The following is a 19,208-nucleotide window of genomic DNA, read 5'->3' on the forward strand; positions in this document are numbered from 1 at the left end:
ATCATTAAACGTGTATTAAATTCTTGACAAAACTCCTGGCTTTGAGAATAAAATACAAAACTGAAAGATTGTAGATGTGGTTTTTTTTTAAGGAAAATGACACTGACTGATCATTTCTACTTTATTCTCTATTTCTTAGAGTTTGTATTCAACATTTCAAATTTCTGGGAAAGAGGCAGGTGGCAAGGTAATGAAAGGTGCAACACTCCGAGTTTGCAGATTTGTATTTGTATTGCCGCTTTAATGTAAAATGCTTTATAAGAGAACTTTCAAATAAAAACTGATACCAGGTCAAATAAAGAGATATTGGATCAGATAACTAAATGTTCCGTCAAAATATTTTTTGTTTAAATAGGAATAGGTACTTGATGGATGATATGGACACAGTTGGACCAAAGGGCCTATTTCCGTGCTGAATGACTACATAGATCTATGACTTCAGAATTAAAGGATGCTCTTTTACGGAGACAAGGAGAAATTTATTTAGTGAGAGGGTGGTGAATCTGTGGAATTCCGTGCTGTGGAGGCCAAGTCAGTGGATATTTTTAAGGCAGACATACATAGATTCTTGATTAGTACAGGTGTCAGAGGTTATGGGGAGAAAGCAGGGGAATGGGGTTAGGAGGGAGAGATAGATCAGCCATGATTGAATGACGGAGTAGACTTGATGGGCCAAATGACCTAATTCTACTCCTATTCCTTATGACTTGTGACTCTATGGCTCAGAGTTTTAGGAGCTGGCTAATTGAAAAAATCACAGCATTAGTTTATCTTCTCTCCAGAATCATCCCAGAATGTTAGCGTCCGAGAACAATACATTACAGCATAGATGTTTAGCTGGGTCTGACAATGGATAGGTAAACCAGGTGCGCACCAGGTGTATCAAGTCTGGACCTTGATGTCCAGGGAATAACCATTATATCTTCAAGTAATTGTTACATTTTCACTTATCCAATGACGAGGGTCATATTGCAAAACCTTTTTGTTTGATTTGTTAGAAATCATGAAGAATGTTGTGGCTTCCTGTAACCATTCTTTTTCTCTCTATTTTTCTCCATGTTCTGTTTTGTTCTTCTTGTTCTACACAACTTTCATCTCATTCTGTTGAATTAAATCAGGAAATTAGCCGCAGCTGCCAAACTTGCACAAGCCAGCCAGAGTAATGGAACTCTCAAAGGATCCAACCCTCACCAAAGTTCTGGTCTTCTCTCTCAATGGTAACTCCAATCTTTGGTCTGTAATGACAATGCCTTATGATATCGTTAAATAAGTGTTATGATTAATTAAAGTAACAACATCAAGGTGAGTAAAAAGTGTATGTTGCTCAAGTGATTTAGCTTAGGTTAGAGATCCAGAGAGGTACATCGGGCCCACACCGACCACAAATCCCCGCACATTAACACTATCCTACACACACTAGAGACGATTCACATTTATACCAGGCCAATTAACATACAAACCTGTACATCTTTGGAGTGTGGGAGGAAACCGAAGATCTCGGAGAAAACCCACGCGGTCACGGGCAGAACGTACAAACACCGCACAGACAGCACCCGTAGTTAGGATCGAACCCAGGTCTCTGGCGTTTTAAGCGCTATAAGGCAGCAACTCTACCATTGCACCTTTGCTGGAAAATGTTCTGGAGCTGCTTGCAGCTACGATGCTTTACCTTGTAATCAATGCACCTCGGTTTGGGGTACATTTGAAGAGATTTATATCAGCATTTTGAACGGATATTTTGGATAATGAAGCTTAATAGGAATAAAATATATATTTTCCTAAAACATTTGGTGTTATGTGCTGTTCTGGTTGCCACATTATGGGGTGGATGTGATTGTGCTGGAGAGAGTGGCCATGACCTTCACTATGATGTTGCCTGCATTGAAGGACTCCAGTTATGGTGGGACATTGGATAGACTGGGCTTGTTTTCCCTGGAGCGATGGAGGCTGAGAGGTGTCCTAATAGAAGTAGATAAGATTATGAAAGACATGGATGTGGTAGATAGTCAAAATATTTTGACATTCCATGGTATGTGTATAGAAAACAAGACAGTAATGTTTTAAGGTTTAAATGGGATCTTTAAATGGACCATAAAATGTAGGTTTTATACACAGAGAATGTTATATTTGGAACATGTTCTAATAGGAGATGACAGAATCATATATATTTACTGTATTTTAAGAGACAGGGCCAGGCATAGAAGGATATGGTCCTAATGCAGGAAAATGGGATTGGTGTGGATGAGCAAAAAGGACAGCATGGATGCGGTGGGCCAAAGGGCCTGTTTTTGAGCTATACAACTCCATGTCTGTGGCTCTATTATTGACTATTGATTATTATTCAATCATGGTGGATCTATTTCTCCCTCTCAACCCCATTCTCCTGCCTTCTCCCCATAACCCCTGGCACCCTGACTAATCTGCAGTCACATAGTCTCCAATATAAATAAAATTACAGTTATCTTTTTAAACAGAAGACACGAGGCATTTGTATTCAAGGTCTATTGTCTTTCTTTGTCTGCCAGGATGCATTCGGGACAAGATGGCCACAGGCATGCAAGGTCACAGACCATGCCTATAATACGTGGAAAAAATGCTTTATCGCATCCAAAACTATTACAACTGATGGATGCCTCCAATATAATGCTCAGTAAGTAATGAATACTCCAGTATTAACTTTCTTCATTTGCACATGTAAACCTTATTCCCAATAGATATATCTATGTACTTGGACTTCAAAGTCAAACTTGGACATTGAAAATGGCACCTAAACCCAACGACTCTAAGTGGACTATTTCTATACACTTTGCACTTAATCTGGGATTGCGTTTATGTATCGTAATTATTCAGGGAACGGGGGTTCCCCTCCACCATAGATGAGGCTCGCACCAGGGTCTCTTCCATACCCCGCAACACTGCTCTCTCTCCCCATCCCCGCACTCGCAACAAGGACCGAGTCCCCCTGGTCCTCACCTTTCACCCCACCAGCCGTCACATACAACAAGTAATCCTCCGTCAGTATCGCCACCTCCAACGTGACCCCACCACTCACCACATCTTCCCATCTACATCCCCCATATCTACCTTCCGCTGCTGGACCGCTCCCTCCATAACTCCCTTGTCAATTCTTCCCTTACCCTCCCGCTGGAGAACCCCCTCCCCGGGCACTTTCCGTATGGACCGAAGGAAATAGGCAACGTTTCGGGCCGAAACCCTTCTTCAGACTGATCGGGGGAGGGGGTGGGCGGGGGGGGGGGGGGGGGGGGGACAAGAAAGGAAAAAGGAGGAGGAGCCCGAAGGCTGGGGGATGGGAGGAGACAGCAGGGGACTGAGGAAGGGAGGAGACAGCAAGGACTAACAAAATTGGGAGAATTCGATGTTCATGCCCCCAGGATGCAGACTGCCCCCCCCCCACCTCCTGCACCCCCCACAACTGACTGACTTCCCCCCTTCACCACTAACTTCCATCCGCACTCAAATACACCTGGACCATTTTCCGACACCTACCATTCCTTGACCTCACAATCTCCATTGCAGGTGGTAGATTGACCGACATCTACTATAAACCCACTGACTCCTATTGCTATCTGGACTGCTCCCACCCTAGATGTCATCCCCTACTCCATTCCTCCTATATCACGGATGAGACGTTCCACACCAAGCGGAGGTTGGGCGATCGTTTTCGCCGAATGAGGCCCGCACCGGTCTCCGCAATACCCCCAAGCTGACCTCCCGGTGGCTCAGCACTTCAACTCCCCCTCCCACTCACGTCTCCGACCTCTCTGTCCTGGGTCTCCTTCATGGCCACAGCAAGCAACACCGGAAATTGGAGGAACAGCACCTCATATTGGGGAGTCTGCATCCTGCATCCTGGGGGCATGAACATCGAATTCTCCCAATTTTGTTAGTCCTTGCTGTCTCCTCCCCTGCCTCAGTCCCCCTGCTGTCTCCTCCCATCCCCCAGCCTTCGGGCTCCTCCTCCTTTTTCATTTCTTGTCCCCCACCCCCCGATCAGTCTAAAGAAGGGTTTTGGCCCGAAACGTTGCCTATTTCCTTCGCTCCATAGATGCTGCTGCACCCGCTGAGTTTCTCCAGCTTTTTTGTGTACCTTCGATTTTCCAGCATCTGCAGTTCCTCTTAAACAAACTATCTATGAACCTTGGAAGGCAAATGGATTAAAACATTCAGTTTTGTCCTGGCTCAAATCAATGCACCAAAAATTGCAGTTAAGCTGGTAGCAAAATTGTCCAGGCTACCACCTTAATACTGCGGAACTGCCAATGAGTTTAATGCACATATCATTAAACATCAAAATCCATAAGTTGTTGCCAGTGATTTCCTTCAAGTTCATTGACAGTATTGTTGACAGTATTTATTGTGGCTATGAATATGGCATCAGTGAATGGAGTGAAGATCAACTTTTTAGCATGTTCGTGCTATCTTTAAAACGCTACTATAAGGTGCAATTGTGTTTTAACACTGACCCACACCATAACGATAAATGAATTGCAAAGCTTTATGCGCATAGTCTAACTCCATCAGTAATTACTTCAAATTCCATGCTCTTTAAATTTGTTTTAAAATATTTTTGCCAGATATAGTGGTAAGATATTTGTGCTTTTGTCTTCAATAATATGTTATTTAATTTACAGTAAAATGGTTTAAAATTTGTAACCAATGAAGCTTTTTTAAACTGAGACTGACACAAGAGGCAGGTTGGAATCTGGAGCAAAATGCGAGCTGCTGGAAAGAAATTGAACTTATTAATCCTTTTTAACTTGATGGCTTGCTGATGCAGAGCACTCTGTAGCTCTGTGGCCAGTTTCCATCATGCATTGACCAGCACTGAACAGTGATGATTTATTTTGAATTTGATGGTGTTATGCATGCAGCTTAGTGGGCCCTGTTCTGAGCTTCGAGGCTTGCTCGAGGAGAACTTGTTTGCAGAATCAGCTAAATATTATCAGTGAACTCCAGTTACTTATTTACTGCAAAAAATTACTCTGCAAAATGTGTCATTGAAAAGCGATATCAACTTTGAGTTCCTACAATAACTGCCTTTGATCTTCCACTCATTTAGATGGTGCTCCAGCTGAGATAGATACTTTGCAACTCATAGATGTTGAAGCAAATATTGCAACAGAAGTGTGCATCACAGTGCTCGAGATAATTTGTCTTTTCACCCAGAACCATCAGGTAGCGATAATGATATTTCTTTTGATTGATGTAATTCCAAATGTATTGATGCCTGCCAGATGCCGTTAAATATATATTCTCAAGAACTTTGGCACTGATATAGAACTGCAGCCTTTAATTGTACGTAGCATATGATACATGTTTTTCTGCCAAGTGGCAAATGTTTCAACCGAAAGTTTAGGGAAAACATATGTTTTCAAACTATCATAAGTGTGGATTCTGAACATGTTTGACTCTCCATTTCTGACAGATCCTCCAGGCAATCTGTTCTCTGTAGATAAAAAAGGACAATGTTTTAAACCCGTGATAACAATAGCTGATCTGAACATCATAGTTACTTGTACTTGGATGTATGTGTTGCGGGTTTATAGAGCCATATAACAAAACAATATGGAAATTGACTATTTGGCCCAACTTGCCCATGTCGGCCCAGTTGCATAACTAAGCTAATCCCATGACTTTTTGTCGCCCTTATCGTAAACCTTTCCGATCCATGTACCTCACCAAATATATTTTTTAAAGTCATAATTGTTCATTTGTTTGTACGTCTCCTCTCGTCCCTATTCTCCTGCCTTCGCCCCATAACCCCTGACACCCTTCCTAATCAAAAATCTCAAAATCTCTTCTTAAAAATATCCTTTGACTTAGTACCCAACAGCCATCTGTGGCATGAGTTCTACAGATTCACCACCTTCTGCCAATATAAATTCCTTCTCCTCTCCTTTCTAACGGTACGTCCTTTATTCTGAGGCTATGGCCTCTGGTCCTAGACTCTCCCACCAGTGGAAACATCCTCTCCACATTCACTCTATCTAGGTCTTATTATTTACCTAACTGTTCGGTAAATTTCAATGAGGTCTTCCCTCATCCTTCTAAACTCCAGCGACTACAGGCCCAGTGCCTTCAAACGATCATCATATGCTAACCCAATTGTACACACCTCGACAACTTCCTCTGGCAGCCCTTTCTATATGAGCACCATCATACACAAATTGCTGACTATCCTTAATCAGTCCTTGGCCTTTCCCATTGCATGTACATGCTGTCTCTTGGAATCCCCTCCAATAACTTACCCCATACTGTGGTTCCCAGGATTTTCCTTGCAGACTTTCTCACACAGAAGCCTAAAATCAGCCAGCCTTTAGTCTTCTGGTATCTGTTCAGTGCCTATTGATGGTACAAATTTTATATTTGGCAGAGGTCCCACAATTTCTGATTGAAAGAAAGGACTACAGATTCCGGTTTAGAAGAAATGAAGAAGTAGTAAGAGATATCTACACACACGCACACACAAAAAACAAACAATAATAGTGCAATAAGAACAATAATAAAATGTAAACTAGTTGCTAGTATTTCACTTCACGATGTCTAATCTGCCCAATTTGCAAGTATTCCTGGTATCTGTAATCAATATCTGGAACCGTGCGTTTTCCATTAACACTTGCCGATTAATCTCTTTACAGAGGCAACTGCAACAGGATGATGGTCAGAATTCAATGATGAGAAAACTTTTTGACACTTACTTGCTGTTCCTGCAAGTCAATCAGTCAACGGCTGCTTTGAAACATGTGTTTGCAGCTCTCCGGCTATTTGTTAACAAGGTGCAAATACATTTATTTCACTACCAGAGTTTTTCCCACAGTACTGTATGTATCTGAAAGAATACTGTACATTCATTGCAAATTCTGATCATATAGTAATTGGGAATAAGCTTATGGTAATGGGTAGACGACAGTTTTGTGCCAAGAAGATAGCAATTCACTCCTTAAAGTCAAGTCAAGTCAAGTTTATTTGTCACATACACATACGAGATGTGCAGTGAAATGAAAGTGGCAATGCTCGCGGGCTTTTGTGCAAAAGACAAACAACCAAACAACCAAACAAATTATAAACACAATCATAACACACATATTCTTTTACATAATAAATAATGGAAGGAAATACGTTCAGTAGAGTTAGTCCCTGGTGAGATAGGCGTTTACAGTCCGAATGGCCTCTCGGAAGAAACTCCTTCTCAAAATGTCAGCTAGGTTAGTTTTTTTAGTTTATTTTAGTTTTGGTTTATTGTTGCCACCTGTACCAAGATACAGTGAAAAGCTTTTGTTTGTTTTGCTACCTGATATTTTTAAGGCAGAGATAGATATATTCTTGATTAGCACGGGTGACAGGGGTTATGGGGGAACAGCAGGAGAATGGGGTTAGGAGGGAGAGATAGACCAGCAATGATTGAATAGCGGAGTAGACTTGATGGGCCAAATGGCCTAATTCTGCTCATATCACTTATGACACGAATAAGGAGTAAGCCATTTAGGACTGAGATGAGGAAAAACCTCTTCACCCAGAGAGTTGTGAATCTGTGGAATTCGCTGCCACAGAAGGCAGTGGAGGCCCATTCACTGGATGTTTTCAAGAGAGAGTTAGATATAGCTAACGGAATCAAGGATATGGGTGGAAGGTGGTACTGATTTTGGATGATCAGCCATGATCATCTTGAATGGCGGTGCTGGTTCAAAGGGCCGAATAGTCTACTCCTGCACTTATTTTCTCTATGACTTTACCCAGTCAAAAGTTCCCCTGTGGACATGGAAGTCCAGATCTTGCAGGCAGCACCTCACTGCATATTCCTTGCCTTAACCTTGTTGCTGGGCAACTCATAGAGTCCAGCAGCAGAGCAAAGATTAGCTGCAATGTCCCAGTACTTCCTCTGGTGTATCGCCTGCTGAAGATGTGCCTGGTTATTCATGGCACTAAAAGAAGGCCACACATTTGAATAGGGAGGATTAGTTATTGCGGTGCTAGGTAAATAAAAGGCTACATTTATAGGTCCACCACCGATTTTCCGGAAACTGGTGGTCCTGCATCTCCTTTAATCCGGACAAAATTCTGAGTGAAATCTCCCCCTGGAGATCATCGGAAAATGTGGCGCCTAGACCGTGGCAGCCGATCTCAACCTCATCCGGACTTCCGCACGGATCGGTGGGTCGCATATTCCCCCTGCGGCTGGGACTCTGGAAAATCTGGTCCAACTGGAGCTCCCATAGCCGACTTCTGTGGCTAACAGAATCTCACTGGCCGGAATCTCACTCCACCCCCTCCCCCCGGTGCTGTGACCACTTTTGGTCCGGAGAAACGGATAAGGCTACGGAACCAAGGGTGCCGGAAAATCGGTGGTGGACCTGGATATGTATGTTCATTCTTTCTTTTACAAATATTTTAAAATATTTCTCCACTCTGTATCATGCAGAAATATTAATTGTTCCATAACTACAGGCTAACGCAGGTGTGGTTTTGCCGACAGTCAGTGTTCTGTGAGCTGTTTTGTGGATGGGCGCATGGTGGCCCACTCATGTGATCTTCTGAAATCAGGTTCCACTGACCTCAGTGGAAATCAAATTTCTGAAATGGGGCTCCATGTGTGTTTCACTAGAATATTTTTAATAAAAGAAAGTACCTCTGCCCCATTGTAAATCCACAAATGATTCTCGGAGCTAAAGAAATTGGAAAATAACCCTGACAGGCAGACTGGCTCTGTGATGCTGCTGCAAGAAAGATTTTAATATTGGCTGTACCTCACCAGACTTGCACTAAACAAGCGGAGATAATAGGCTGACATTACAGTGTGAAGAATGCATAAAACTCAGATTAGAAAACACACATGTACAAGGATCTGTGTTGTACGTACTTTCCCTTCCTATTGCCCTATCTCTATATATTCTTTGTTAATGTGCATTATTAAGGTCAGTGGCACGTCAACTCTAGTTTATTGTTATCTGCACAAGTCTGGTCAAGTACAGGTAACAATGAGAATCTTGCTCGCAGACACATTGGCCCTCTCTTGCCTGATTTCATAATGTGATGTGAATGTAATAAATTCATAAGTCATAGTAGCAGAATTAGGCCATTCGGCCCATCAGGTCTACTCCGCCATTCAATCATGGCTGATCTAACATCAGATTCCCTTAATATCCCCAAATCGCTCATATTCGACTTTGAATTCGATCAATAATTGAACATCTAGAGATTCTGAGGTTGAGAATTTCAATGCAGTGCGTAATGACATTTTATCTCCTCTCAATTCAAAATGGACGAACCGTTATCCTGAGACTCTGCCTCCTCATTTAGAACTCAGTTGTATGAAGAATTGGTCTTTCACCATCAACCTCCTCAATCATTCACTCAATCACCTAAATAAAGGGCCCAGTTGTAGCCAACATCTCGGTACAAGGGTGATTATAAATACGTGTGGGAAGGAACTGCAGATGCTGGTTTAAACTGAAGATAGAAACAAAAAGCTGGAGTAACTCAGTGGGACAGGCAGCGTCTCTGGAGAGAAAGAATGGGTGACGTTTCGGGAAGAATCCCTAACTAGTCTGAAGAAGGGTCTCGACCCGAAACATCACCCATTCCTTCTCTCCAGAGATGCTGCCTGTCCCGCTGTATTACTCCAGCTTTTTGTATTATAAATAATCAATTGGCTTGAGTACAAAAATGATTATAAATAAGGAATTGCTCTGTTGGTTGTGTTTCATGAATGGATTCTTTTAGCAAGAAATGCTAATTCAAATTACATAGTTCTTCAGAAAGGTTTTGGTTCCAACAGCATGGTTGAAATGGGTTGTGTTGCTGTCAGTACATGTTTAGTATATGTATATACTCTACATATATATATACAAATATATATTATATATAAAACTTTGGTTATGCCCCAGCTTGAGAATTATGTGCATTCCTGATCACTACACAATAGGAGGGCATAATATACTGGAGGTATGCAGAGGAGATTTGCCTGAATGCTTCCTATGATGGAATGCTTAAGGTAGAATGAGGGAGACTGAGTCAGCCTAGATGAGGCTGATGAAAATATATATATTGAGAATATATGATATTGCTGAATGTTGAAGTACTAAATAAATGGATTCTTCTTTTTCTGTTTTTTTTATCAGTTTCCTTCAGCTTTCTTCCAAGGCCGAGCAGAGCTTTGTGGCACACTCTGCTATGAAATCTTAAAATGTTGTAACCATCGGTCGAGTTCAACCCAAAATGAGGCCTGTGCCCTGCTTTATCTTTTCATGAGAAAGAATTTTGAATTTACAAAAGGAATCTCAATCGTCAGATCACACCTTCAGGTTAGTGTTACCGCTGAACTTCTTTCACTATTACTGCAAAACAGTTCTTGCCTAAAGTCAGTAGCACATTGTATATCAACAGCAGTTTATGTGTTGTTTTTTTGGGGAACCTAAATATATAAGAAACTAGTAACAAAAGCAGAAGACTATCATTGTTTATATGCAATACTGTTACACTCTAACCTTTTTACTCATTGCATTAAACCTACACCCACACCCTAGATTTTTAGGCTCTTTGATATTGGAAAATATATGTCCTATCTGGGCCCATCATCTGGTCCCCTTCATTCAAAGGAACTCAAACCCAATCTCTCCTTCTACCTTAAACATTCCATCCTAGGAAGCATCCAGGCAAATCTCCTCTGCATACCTCCAGTGTATTCTGCCCATCCTGTTGTGTAGTAATCAGGAATGCACACAATTCTCAAGCTGTGGCCTAACCAAAGTTTTCTAAAGTTGTATCATCATCTTTTATATTTTGTGTCCCGGCAAGCATCCCATCCGCCTTCTTCGCCATCTGCTTATCTCCCTGTTTAATCACTTTTCGGGATGTATGAATTAGTGCACCATGATCCCTTTGTTTCTCAACACTCCCCAGGGTCCTCTCACTCATGGTGTATGCCCTCTTTGAGACCTCCCGAAAAGATTCACTTTGCACTTAAGGAGTTTAACTTCCACCTATCATTGCACTACCCAACTTACAAGATGATCAAATATCATACTGTAGGTTAAAGGTGTCCTCCTTACAATCAACAACACCATCTACAACCTTCCTTACCATATCTCCTATGTTCACATCCAAGTCATAATGGAGAAAGCATCACCAATGATTCCAGCATTGTTCCCTGTGGTATATATTGGTCACACACGTACAATCACAAAATAAACTATCATGAGATAAACAGATATCTAGATTCTGTTAACTCAATTATTACAGTAATTAATATAGAAAAATACAATTGATTCTTTTAAGTTGAAATAGATTTTCAATGATTCTTTTGGAGAAACATTTAATGTACTCATCTTGTCTCCTCTGCAGCTAATCAAAGCCGTGAGCCAACTGATAGCAGATGTGGGGATGGGAGGTACTCGATTCCAACACTCGCTAGCGATAATTAACAATTTTGCAAATGGAGATAAACCTATGAAAGTAAGCACAGTCTGGAGAAGTTATTTGAACTCTTTGCAAACATGATAATTAGTGGTTATTCTCTCCAAGTGTGAGAAGCCGATATTTCAAGTGAGCTCTTGTAATTTTGTCGGATTAAAGGAGGAACTGGATCATCTGTTGCTGGAAGAACGGTGGTTCATAAGTGATAGGAGCAAAATTAGGCCATTCGGCCCATCAAGTCTACTCTGCCATTCAATCATGGCTGATCCATCTTCCCCTCTTAACCCCATTCTCCTGCCTTCTCCCCATCACCCCACACACCCGTACTAATCAAGAATCTATCTATACTGTTATGTCTGGCGGCTTTGTTTTTTTTATTTGTTTTTTTTTTAAATTATAATTATTTGTTTTTCCTTCCTTTTTTCCTGTTGTCTTTTTCAGTTTTTTATTTATTTATTTTTTTTTTTTTTTTTTTTTTTGTTTGTTTGTTTTGTTCTGTTTTGTTATAAAAAATTGTATAAAATAATAAAAAATATTAAAACAAAGAATCTATCTATCTCTGCCTTGGTTTCTCGGTGGTGGACCTGTATACGAACATTGACAATAATTGCCATTGCCAATGAACATTGCCAATGAAAAACATGGTCAACATCAGCAGTTAGATCAATTATATGTTGAGGTATCATTCGGCCCCATCAGAATGTTATTAACGGTTAAAAGTAAATCTATTTTAAAGTAACTTTTCCTTTTGTGTCCAATCCTGAAGAACACTCTGTTTCCCGTGGAAGTGAAAGACTTGACGAAGCGAATAAGAACGGTGTTAATGGCCACAGCTCAGATGAAGGAGCATGAGAAGGATCCAGAGATGCTGATTGACCTCCAGTACAGTCTGGCGAACTCGTATGCCAGCACCCCTGAACTGCGAATGACCTGGCTTGAGAGCATGGCTAAGATTCATATCCGAAACGGAGATGTATCAGAGGTGATTTATGTGGTTTTTGTTCGTGGGAGGCAGTTTCTACTGAAATTAAATTCTCCCATTCAAGATTCTGGTGGAGAAGGATAATGAAAGAAAAGGCAAAGTGTACAGTGCATTAAGCTTAATTCAGCCCTATTTGTGCAGGACTTTCCTTTGGGAGATGAAGATTAAATTTAGAGACAGCCACACGAGACTGCAGTTGATGGAATCTTCAGCAAAAGCCAAAGTGCTTTAACACCAAAGTGCCTTAACTACTATAAACACCATTTAAAAGACATTTGGACAGGTACATGGATAGGAAAGGTTAATGGGCCAAAAGCAGGGATGTGGGCCTTGTGTAGCTGAGGCATCTTGGTCGGCATGAGCAAGTTTGGCTGAAGGGCCTGTTTCCGCGGTGTATGACAATAACTCTATGCTGGAGGATCAGACAGAATCTTGGGAGGGACTGGACAGGTGTTGCTTCGGGTAGGGACTCTTCATTGATCTATCGACTTAACCTAAAGATTAAAGATTAAATTTAGACCCGAGTAATAACTATGTAGGTGGCATCCTGAGCAAAACAGTGATGGAAACATTTCTACTTCTTTTTGCGACGTTACTCATGTTATTGGAAATTGAACTCAGCATAAAAATGCTATTGTATTTCCAAAATTATTTAGAGTATTTTTATTTTCAAGCTCAGTGAAAAGTTAAAAATGCCTGCGTTAGCAAATAGATGTAACTTTATTTATCTATTTATTTATTTATTTATTTATTTTATTCCGAAGAAGTAAAGACATTAAAGACATTAATAGTAACAAAATCGAAATTATCAAACAATTGGACATTACAATCAATATTTACAAGCAATGAAAAGAACAAAAAGCAAATTTCCAATGTCCAACTCTGTGTCTGTACAAGCTCGAAAAGGAGTGAGAAGAAGAATAACTTCTTAAATCTCACCCCTTTTCCCCAACACTTCTACCATATTTAAAAATCAATTAGTTAATAATAATAATACTACCCCAGGCAATTTCTCATAATACCTTTGTGCGCAACACTCAAAGTTACAAGAAATTGGTATTCTGCTGGGGATCCGAGAAGATTAATCTGATCAAGGGGATAATCATGTTATTACTGCTGTTCTAAAGAGGGAAAGAGAGGTTTGTGGAAAAAAAGTAGGGTCAGACTTGGCCACATAAAGCTGGAACCTTGAATAGATAAATGCTCCATCAATCACTAAGTCATTTCACAAGGGATTCGTCAATGAATTTTGGGACAGTAATTGGAATATTGTAAGATTAATTCCAATCGTATACATTTGTGAAATTCAGAAAGTGGAACCCACAAATTTAGCAGAAGAATTCGCAACTGCAGGAACCTTTTAAAACATTTTAAATATTCTTGTGCAGGCACCATTTAAACACCTTTTCAATATTATTTCCAGCTGTAAAATAGATAGAGTGCTCACCAATTCCTATGCAATAATGTTTGTCATATTACATTATAATTCATGAATGCAAGGATGGTTCCGATTCAACTGAAAAAAAACTTTATGTTTATTATTTGATTTATTCGTTATGTCAGTTCATTTATTCTGTTTGATTCCTATTACACGTCTGCAGCAGTAGTCTTGATTAAACTGCTAGTTGAGTGCTGCAGGCAGGACTGAGGAGGGTGAAAGTATCTGGGTATCTGCAGCTTGCTCCTTGCCCGCTCCTCCCAATCGTTCAATGATGCTTCATTTGTCACAAGTGCAACTGCACAATTAAATTCTTTTTACCTGTGTTACACATGCAGGCGCGCCATTTTTGGCGCCATTATTCAAAGTCCAAAGTCCATGCACTCGATGTACTGAGGCCGTTCCCATGAACCGATCGATGTCCCTCTCCTCTCATCTCCTTGCCCGGCCATCTTAGTGGCCCAGGGGTGCCACTTGCAGCCGAAGGCACTGGTGGTATTGCCCCGGTTCACCCTCCTACCTGCCCTTTGCTCCTAGTGCCCAACGTTTCCAGCTCCCTCCCAGTTATGCTGCCTGACGAGCCTTCAGGCGGGTTTGTATCCCAGGAGGAAGGTTTGGCTGACTGACCAACATGAGTGGATTATTGGATAGCAGAACGCTACTGCTGAGGCATCCTCTGTGTGTTTACAATAGTAAATCTAGTACCTTAACGTTGTTTGTCTGTAGAACTTGAAGTTCTAATTTATATCATCTGATATTACAGGCCGCAATGTGCTGCATTCATATCGCTGCTCTTATATCGGAGTATCTGAAAAGAAGAGGTAAGCGATTAAATCTAAAGTGAATCATAAACATGTAATGAACGCATAATAATTCACCAGCCTGTATTGTGTCTTAAAATAAGGGAACAACTGTTTATAAACGTGAACCATTTAATGTCAAAATAAGAAGAAATTTCTTCTTTCAAACCGTTGCGATACTTGGAATTCCGCATCCAGAGGTCAAAGGGTGCTCAGCCATTGAATGTGTTCAGAACTGGGATTGATGGGTTTTAGGATACAAGAAGAATGAAGGCATCTGAAGATCAGGAGGGAAACTGAAAGCCAAGCTTCAGCCACATTCATACTGAATGGTGCATCGCATTTGAGTGGCCAGTTGGTCAACTACATTCAATGAAGCATCTGTTCAGATGGTGCGCCCCAATCTCAGTGCAGATAGTGTCTGTATTTGTTGAGTGGAAGCTCCTGGAGATGAGGCAGGGAAGTCTCATTTGTGGACAAATCACTTGGGCCACTATTCCAGGCTTTAGACTTTAGAGATACAGCATGGAAACAGGCCCTTTCACCCCATCGAGCCACGCCGACCAGCGATCGCCCCGTACACAAGCACTATCCTACACACTAGGGACAATTTACAATTTACAGAAGCCAATTAACCTACAAACCTGTACGTCTTTGGGCTGTGAGGGGAAACCGGAGCACCCGGAGAAAAAATCCACAATCATGGGGAGAACGTACAAACTCAGTACAGACAGCACCCTTGGTCAGGATTGAACCCAGGTCTCTGGCGCTGTAAGGCAACAACTCTACTGCTGCACCACCATGTTGCCCCCTTACTTTATACTTCTAATGAGTACCAAAGTGAAGGGTCTCAAACAAAAACTTCACCTATTCCTTTTCTCCAGAGATGCTGCCTGATCTGCTGAGTTATTCCAACATTTTGTGTCTATTTTCAGGTTTATAGGTTAATTGGCTTCTACAAAATTGCCCCTAGTGTGTAGGGTGGATGAGAAAGTGGGATAACATAGAATTAGTGGGAGCAGGTGATTGATGGTCGGCGTGGAGTCGATGGGTCGAAAGGCCTGTTTCCCTGCTGCAGTTCTCAACGAAACATCTAGCGAACTTTGGTCGGTCTAATATGGTAATTATTGAGGTACTGCATGTGCAGACCAAATCTGAGCAATTCTTGCCTGGTTTTGTTAAGCTTTTCCATTTTCTATGCCTGCATAAACTTGAATCTTTTGACATGGATCACGCCAACTTACTTACAGCCTTTAAACTCATGTATGTTTTTGCTTTGTAAACAAATCGCCATTTTATAATAATAATGCCTTGCTGTAGGTTATTGGAGAACAGAAGGAATGCGTTTATCCACCACCTTCCCAGAGGATTCACATAATCCTGACAGTAACCAATTACTAATATCACACCAAGGAAGAAGTGAGTGGTCTAACACTTTGTGTTGCTTGCAAGAGCAATGCCAGGGATATTTCATTAACACTGTAGAGTTTTTCTGTCTTTGGTTATTCCTTCTCAATCTCTTCAAACAGATTAAATTTTGCATTTTTTGCATGTGCGCACTTAACCTTTCTGTCCATTTTCTGTTTTTGTCACTCCTTGTGCTCCATTAACATCTTTTAAAAATTCAGGCTGCTTCTTCCATTCATTTATCTTCCCTGTTTTCTCTCTTTTATCAGCACTCGTAAGATGAAGGTTGAAAAATTGGTAACCTGCCTCTTATCTGTGCTTCAGGAAGGAGTTGAAGTTGACTCAGGACCATTATTTTCATTGGACTCTATCCCTTTTGGAACACTCTCATTTCCCCAGAGTAACACTGTCTCTTCTGTCAATTGCAGCTTGATTAGTTGATAGCGCTCCAAGTTCAATTCCCACTCTCCAATCTTGAGCAGAGAAATCAAGGTTGCCATCAGAGTGCAGTACTATTGGAAGTCTTATCGTTCAGTAAGGCGATGTTAAGACCCCATCGATTTTCACAGAGAACCAATACTTTATTTTGAAGAATAGTGTCGATATTTACATCTCAACTACTAAAATAAATCATCTGTTAATAATCACGTTGCTTTGTGTTGGAGCTTGCTGTATGCATGTTGAATGTTGTGCCCTCCACATTACTCCTCTCCGGATGTACTTCTCAAGGTCTTATGATGTTTTTGTTAACCTGTTTGTCTGTGGTTTATTGTGAAGAATTGTTTCAGAGCTTATGTATACATGATCCAGACAAAAAGCTGACAATACGGTAACTTCAGAAAGAAGAGAGCGAGCAAGTGTTGTGTATCTTAAAATAAATAGAAAGCTGTCTTTTCGGGCATTCAGTGTGTTGTGGTTGATGGTAGTCAAGTCGTAACCCATTCAATGTAAATCCATCAAATTGTAATCCATTCATAGTCACATGTGCTATATTTATGAATGTACTGATTCGGAAATATATGAGATACATTCGATTTTTTTTTTAAGGATAAATCTAATTTAATTGTTAATGTAAATAAAATACTGGGACATTTCCCATAAGCTGTTTCTCTTGCAAAGTTAACAAAATAACACTGGAAGTTAATGGAATGCATGCCTTTGCTGTATTAGCGGCAAATGCAATTTTCAAATTTAGTTATCAAAATAGAAAGTGAAATGTATTATTTTTTCCAATATTGTCTTCAATTATTCTTACTAAAATGTGCTTGTTTTCAATATTTTGATTCAGGTGAACATATGAATGAAATTGACAGTACTTTTTCTCTCAGGTTTATTTTCAATGGGATGGACAGCCTTTCAAACAATTACTCCCAACGTGAAAGAAGAGGGTGCAATGAAGGAAGACAGGGGAATGCAGGACACCCCATATAGTGAGGTTGGTATCATCGATATTGTGCTGCGGAGAATTGCTTGGGTTGCTAAAAGCACTAATGCTCTCGAATTTGTACTTCCCATGAAACAACGTTAGAGTTAAAATACACTTCGACAGGTACATGGATAGGAAAGGTTTAGAGGGGTATGGAGCAAATGCAGGCAGGTAGGGCCAAGTGTAGATGGAGCACCTTGGTTGGCATGAGCAAGCGGGGCTGAAGGGCCTGGCTCCATGCTGTATGACTATATAATATATATGTAAGCTGTTAAGTTTACTTTTGGTGCATAAGGCAACATGGACAATCGCATGTGGAGCTGTTGTCACTGTAAAAAGTAAAATAAAAACTAGATATCATTTCTAGTCCAGAACCTTCGTAGCATGAGGAACATTTTTTCCCTTGGATTTGAGTCATTTTTGACAAAGATTTAGTGTGAATGAGTTTTTGATGGTCAGCATAGACATGGTGGACCAGAGGACTTATTTGATTAATGTATCCCTAAACTAAACTAAACTCAGAAACATTCATGATTCTCACCGTTATCTTGAGATAGCTAAGTGTGTTTTCACTTTGCATGGAGGCTGATCTGTGAATTGGTGAAGCTTGCCATCCCTCCATCTTCCTTTCAAGGCATTGCCAAATAACAAATATCCATCGCAAGCCGCCAGGCACCCACAGCTATCTCAGCTATAGGTAAGTATAGTTGAGATAGCTGTGGTAGTCCGTAGGCCATTAATAGACATTTTGTCATTGGGCTAGAGATGGGGAGATCCAGAAAGGAAGGATTGAGAGATGGATTTTGTGGAGGTCAGAGCTGGGAGTAAATTGACACTTTATAGAGGTGTGCAGAAAAAGCAGCATCGCTGTCTCTGTGAGAGTTGAAGGAAGGAGTGTAGGATTGAAACAAAAACCGTTCCATGTAATCTATGACGGGTGTATCTTGATCCACATATGTCCCCCACAACCAAACTTTTGTGAATCGAGCTGAGGGAGAAGTTGTTCACTGTGAAGATGAGTTGAGGCTGGTGAGTGAACATGTGGATGGTGGGGAATTGGTTGAGTGGAGGAAATGGAGGGTCCTCAGACCTCTGGTGTGGGATGGCGGTGGGAGAGAGAATAATGTTATATCTATTTATTTATTATTAGGATACTCTTGTGGAGCAACTGGAGGCATGTGTTGATTACCTGTGGAAATCGGAGAGACATGAACTTATTGCGAATGTCTACAAACCTGTCATTTTGGTTTATGAGAAGAAGAGAGATTTCAAGGTACTTTACAATCTTGGTTAATCTGTATTGTAAAGAAGACGGTTTTTAATCTTGAGGCATTTTGTAAATGACATTTTTAGACGAACAATATTTATTGTGATGATTAACTATTTATTATTATTACTTTAATCAAAAATGGGGTAATATATTACAAGAGATATGGAGAGTAAATCTTTCGGACTTTGATAATATTTGCCCGAGGAAGTTCTATTTAATTGGAAGTTTGGCCTAAAATATTCCTGTTATGTATGTCAAACTGTTAGATGGTGAAATTGTGAACCGTATTAAATCTGATTTCATCCTTTTCTGAAAACCAGAATAAATTATACAAATAACTCATCTTGAAGCAAATGTATTTTCTCTCACTTCTCTCTGCTTCTCTTTCTCCCTGTATCTCTGGTCAAGATCAGGTATTATTGTTTATATTTGACTGGTAAATGCATAAAACA

General features: G+C 40.6%; 1 protein-coding gene across 2 annotated transcripts in view; it reads left to right on the plus strand.

The window, feature by feature from the left end:
* The window catches only part of dock10 (dedicator of cytokinesis 10), a 249,531-nt gene that overhangs the window by 209,659 nt on the left and 20,664 nt on the right, over window positions 1–19,208 (plus strand). For both annotated transcript variants that reach the window (XM_055646386.1, XM_055646387.1), the window contains exons 37-48: window positions 140–187; window positions 1,119–1,217; window positions 2,526–2,650; window positions 5,081–5,196; window positions 6,660–6,797; window positions 10,140–10,322; window positions 11,362–11,472; window positions 12,200–12,415; window positions 14,617–14,674; window positions 15,974–16,072; window positions 17,389–17,495; window positions 18,637–18,759. In XM_055646386.1, coding sequence (XP_055502361.1) covers window positions 140–187; window positions 1,119–1,217; window positions 2,526–2,650; window positions 5,081–5,196; window positions 6,660–6,797; window positions 10,140–10,322; window positions 11,362–11,472; window positions 12,200–12,415; window positions 14,617–14,674; window positions 15,974–16,072; window positions 17,389–17,495; window positions 18,637–18,759 — 1,423 coding nt within the window. The remainder of the gene's footprint in view (window positions 1–139; window positions 188–1,118; window positions 1,218–2,525; window positions 2,651–5,080; window positions 5,197–6,659; window positions 6,798–10,139; window positions 10,323–11,361; window positions 11,473–12,199; window positions 12,416–14,616; window positions 14,675–15,973; window positions 16,073–17,388; window positions 17,496–18,636; window positions 18,760–19,208) is intronic.

This window comes from Leucoraja erinacea, chromosome 14 (assembly GCF_028641065.1).
Source record: "Leucoraja erinacea ecotype New England chromosome 14, Leri_hhj_1, whole genome shotgun sequence".
Lineage (NCBI taxonomy): Eukaryota > Metazoa > Chordata > Chondrichthyes > Rajiformes > Rajidae > Leucoraja > Leucoraja erinaceus.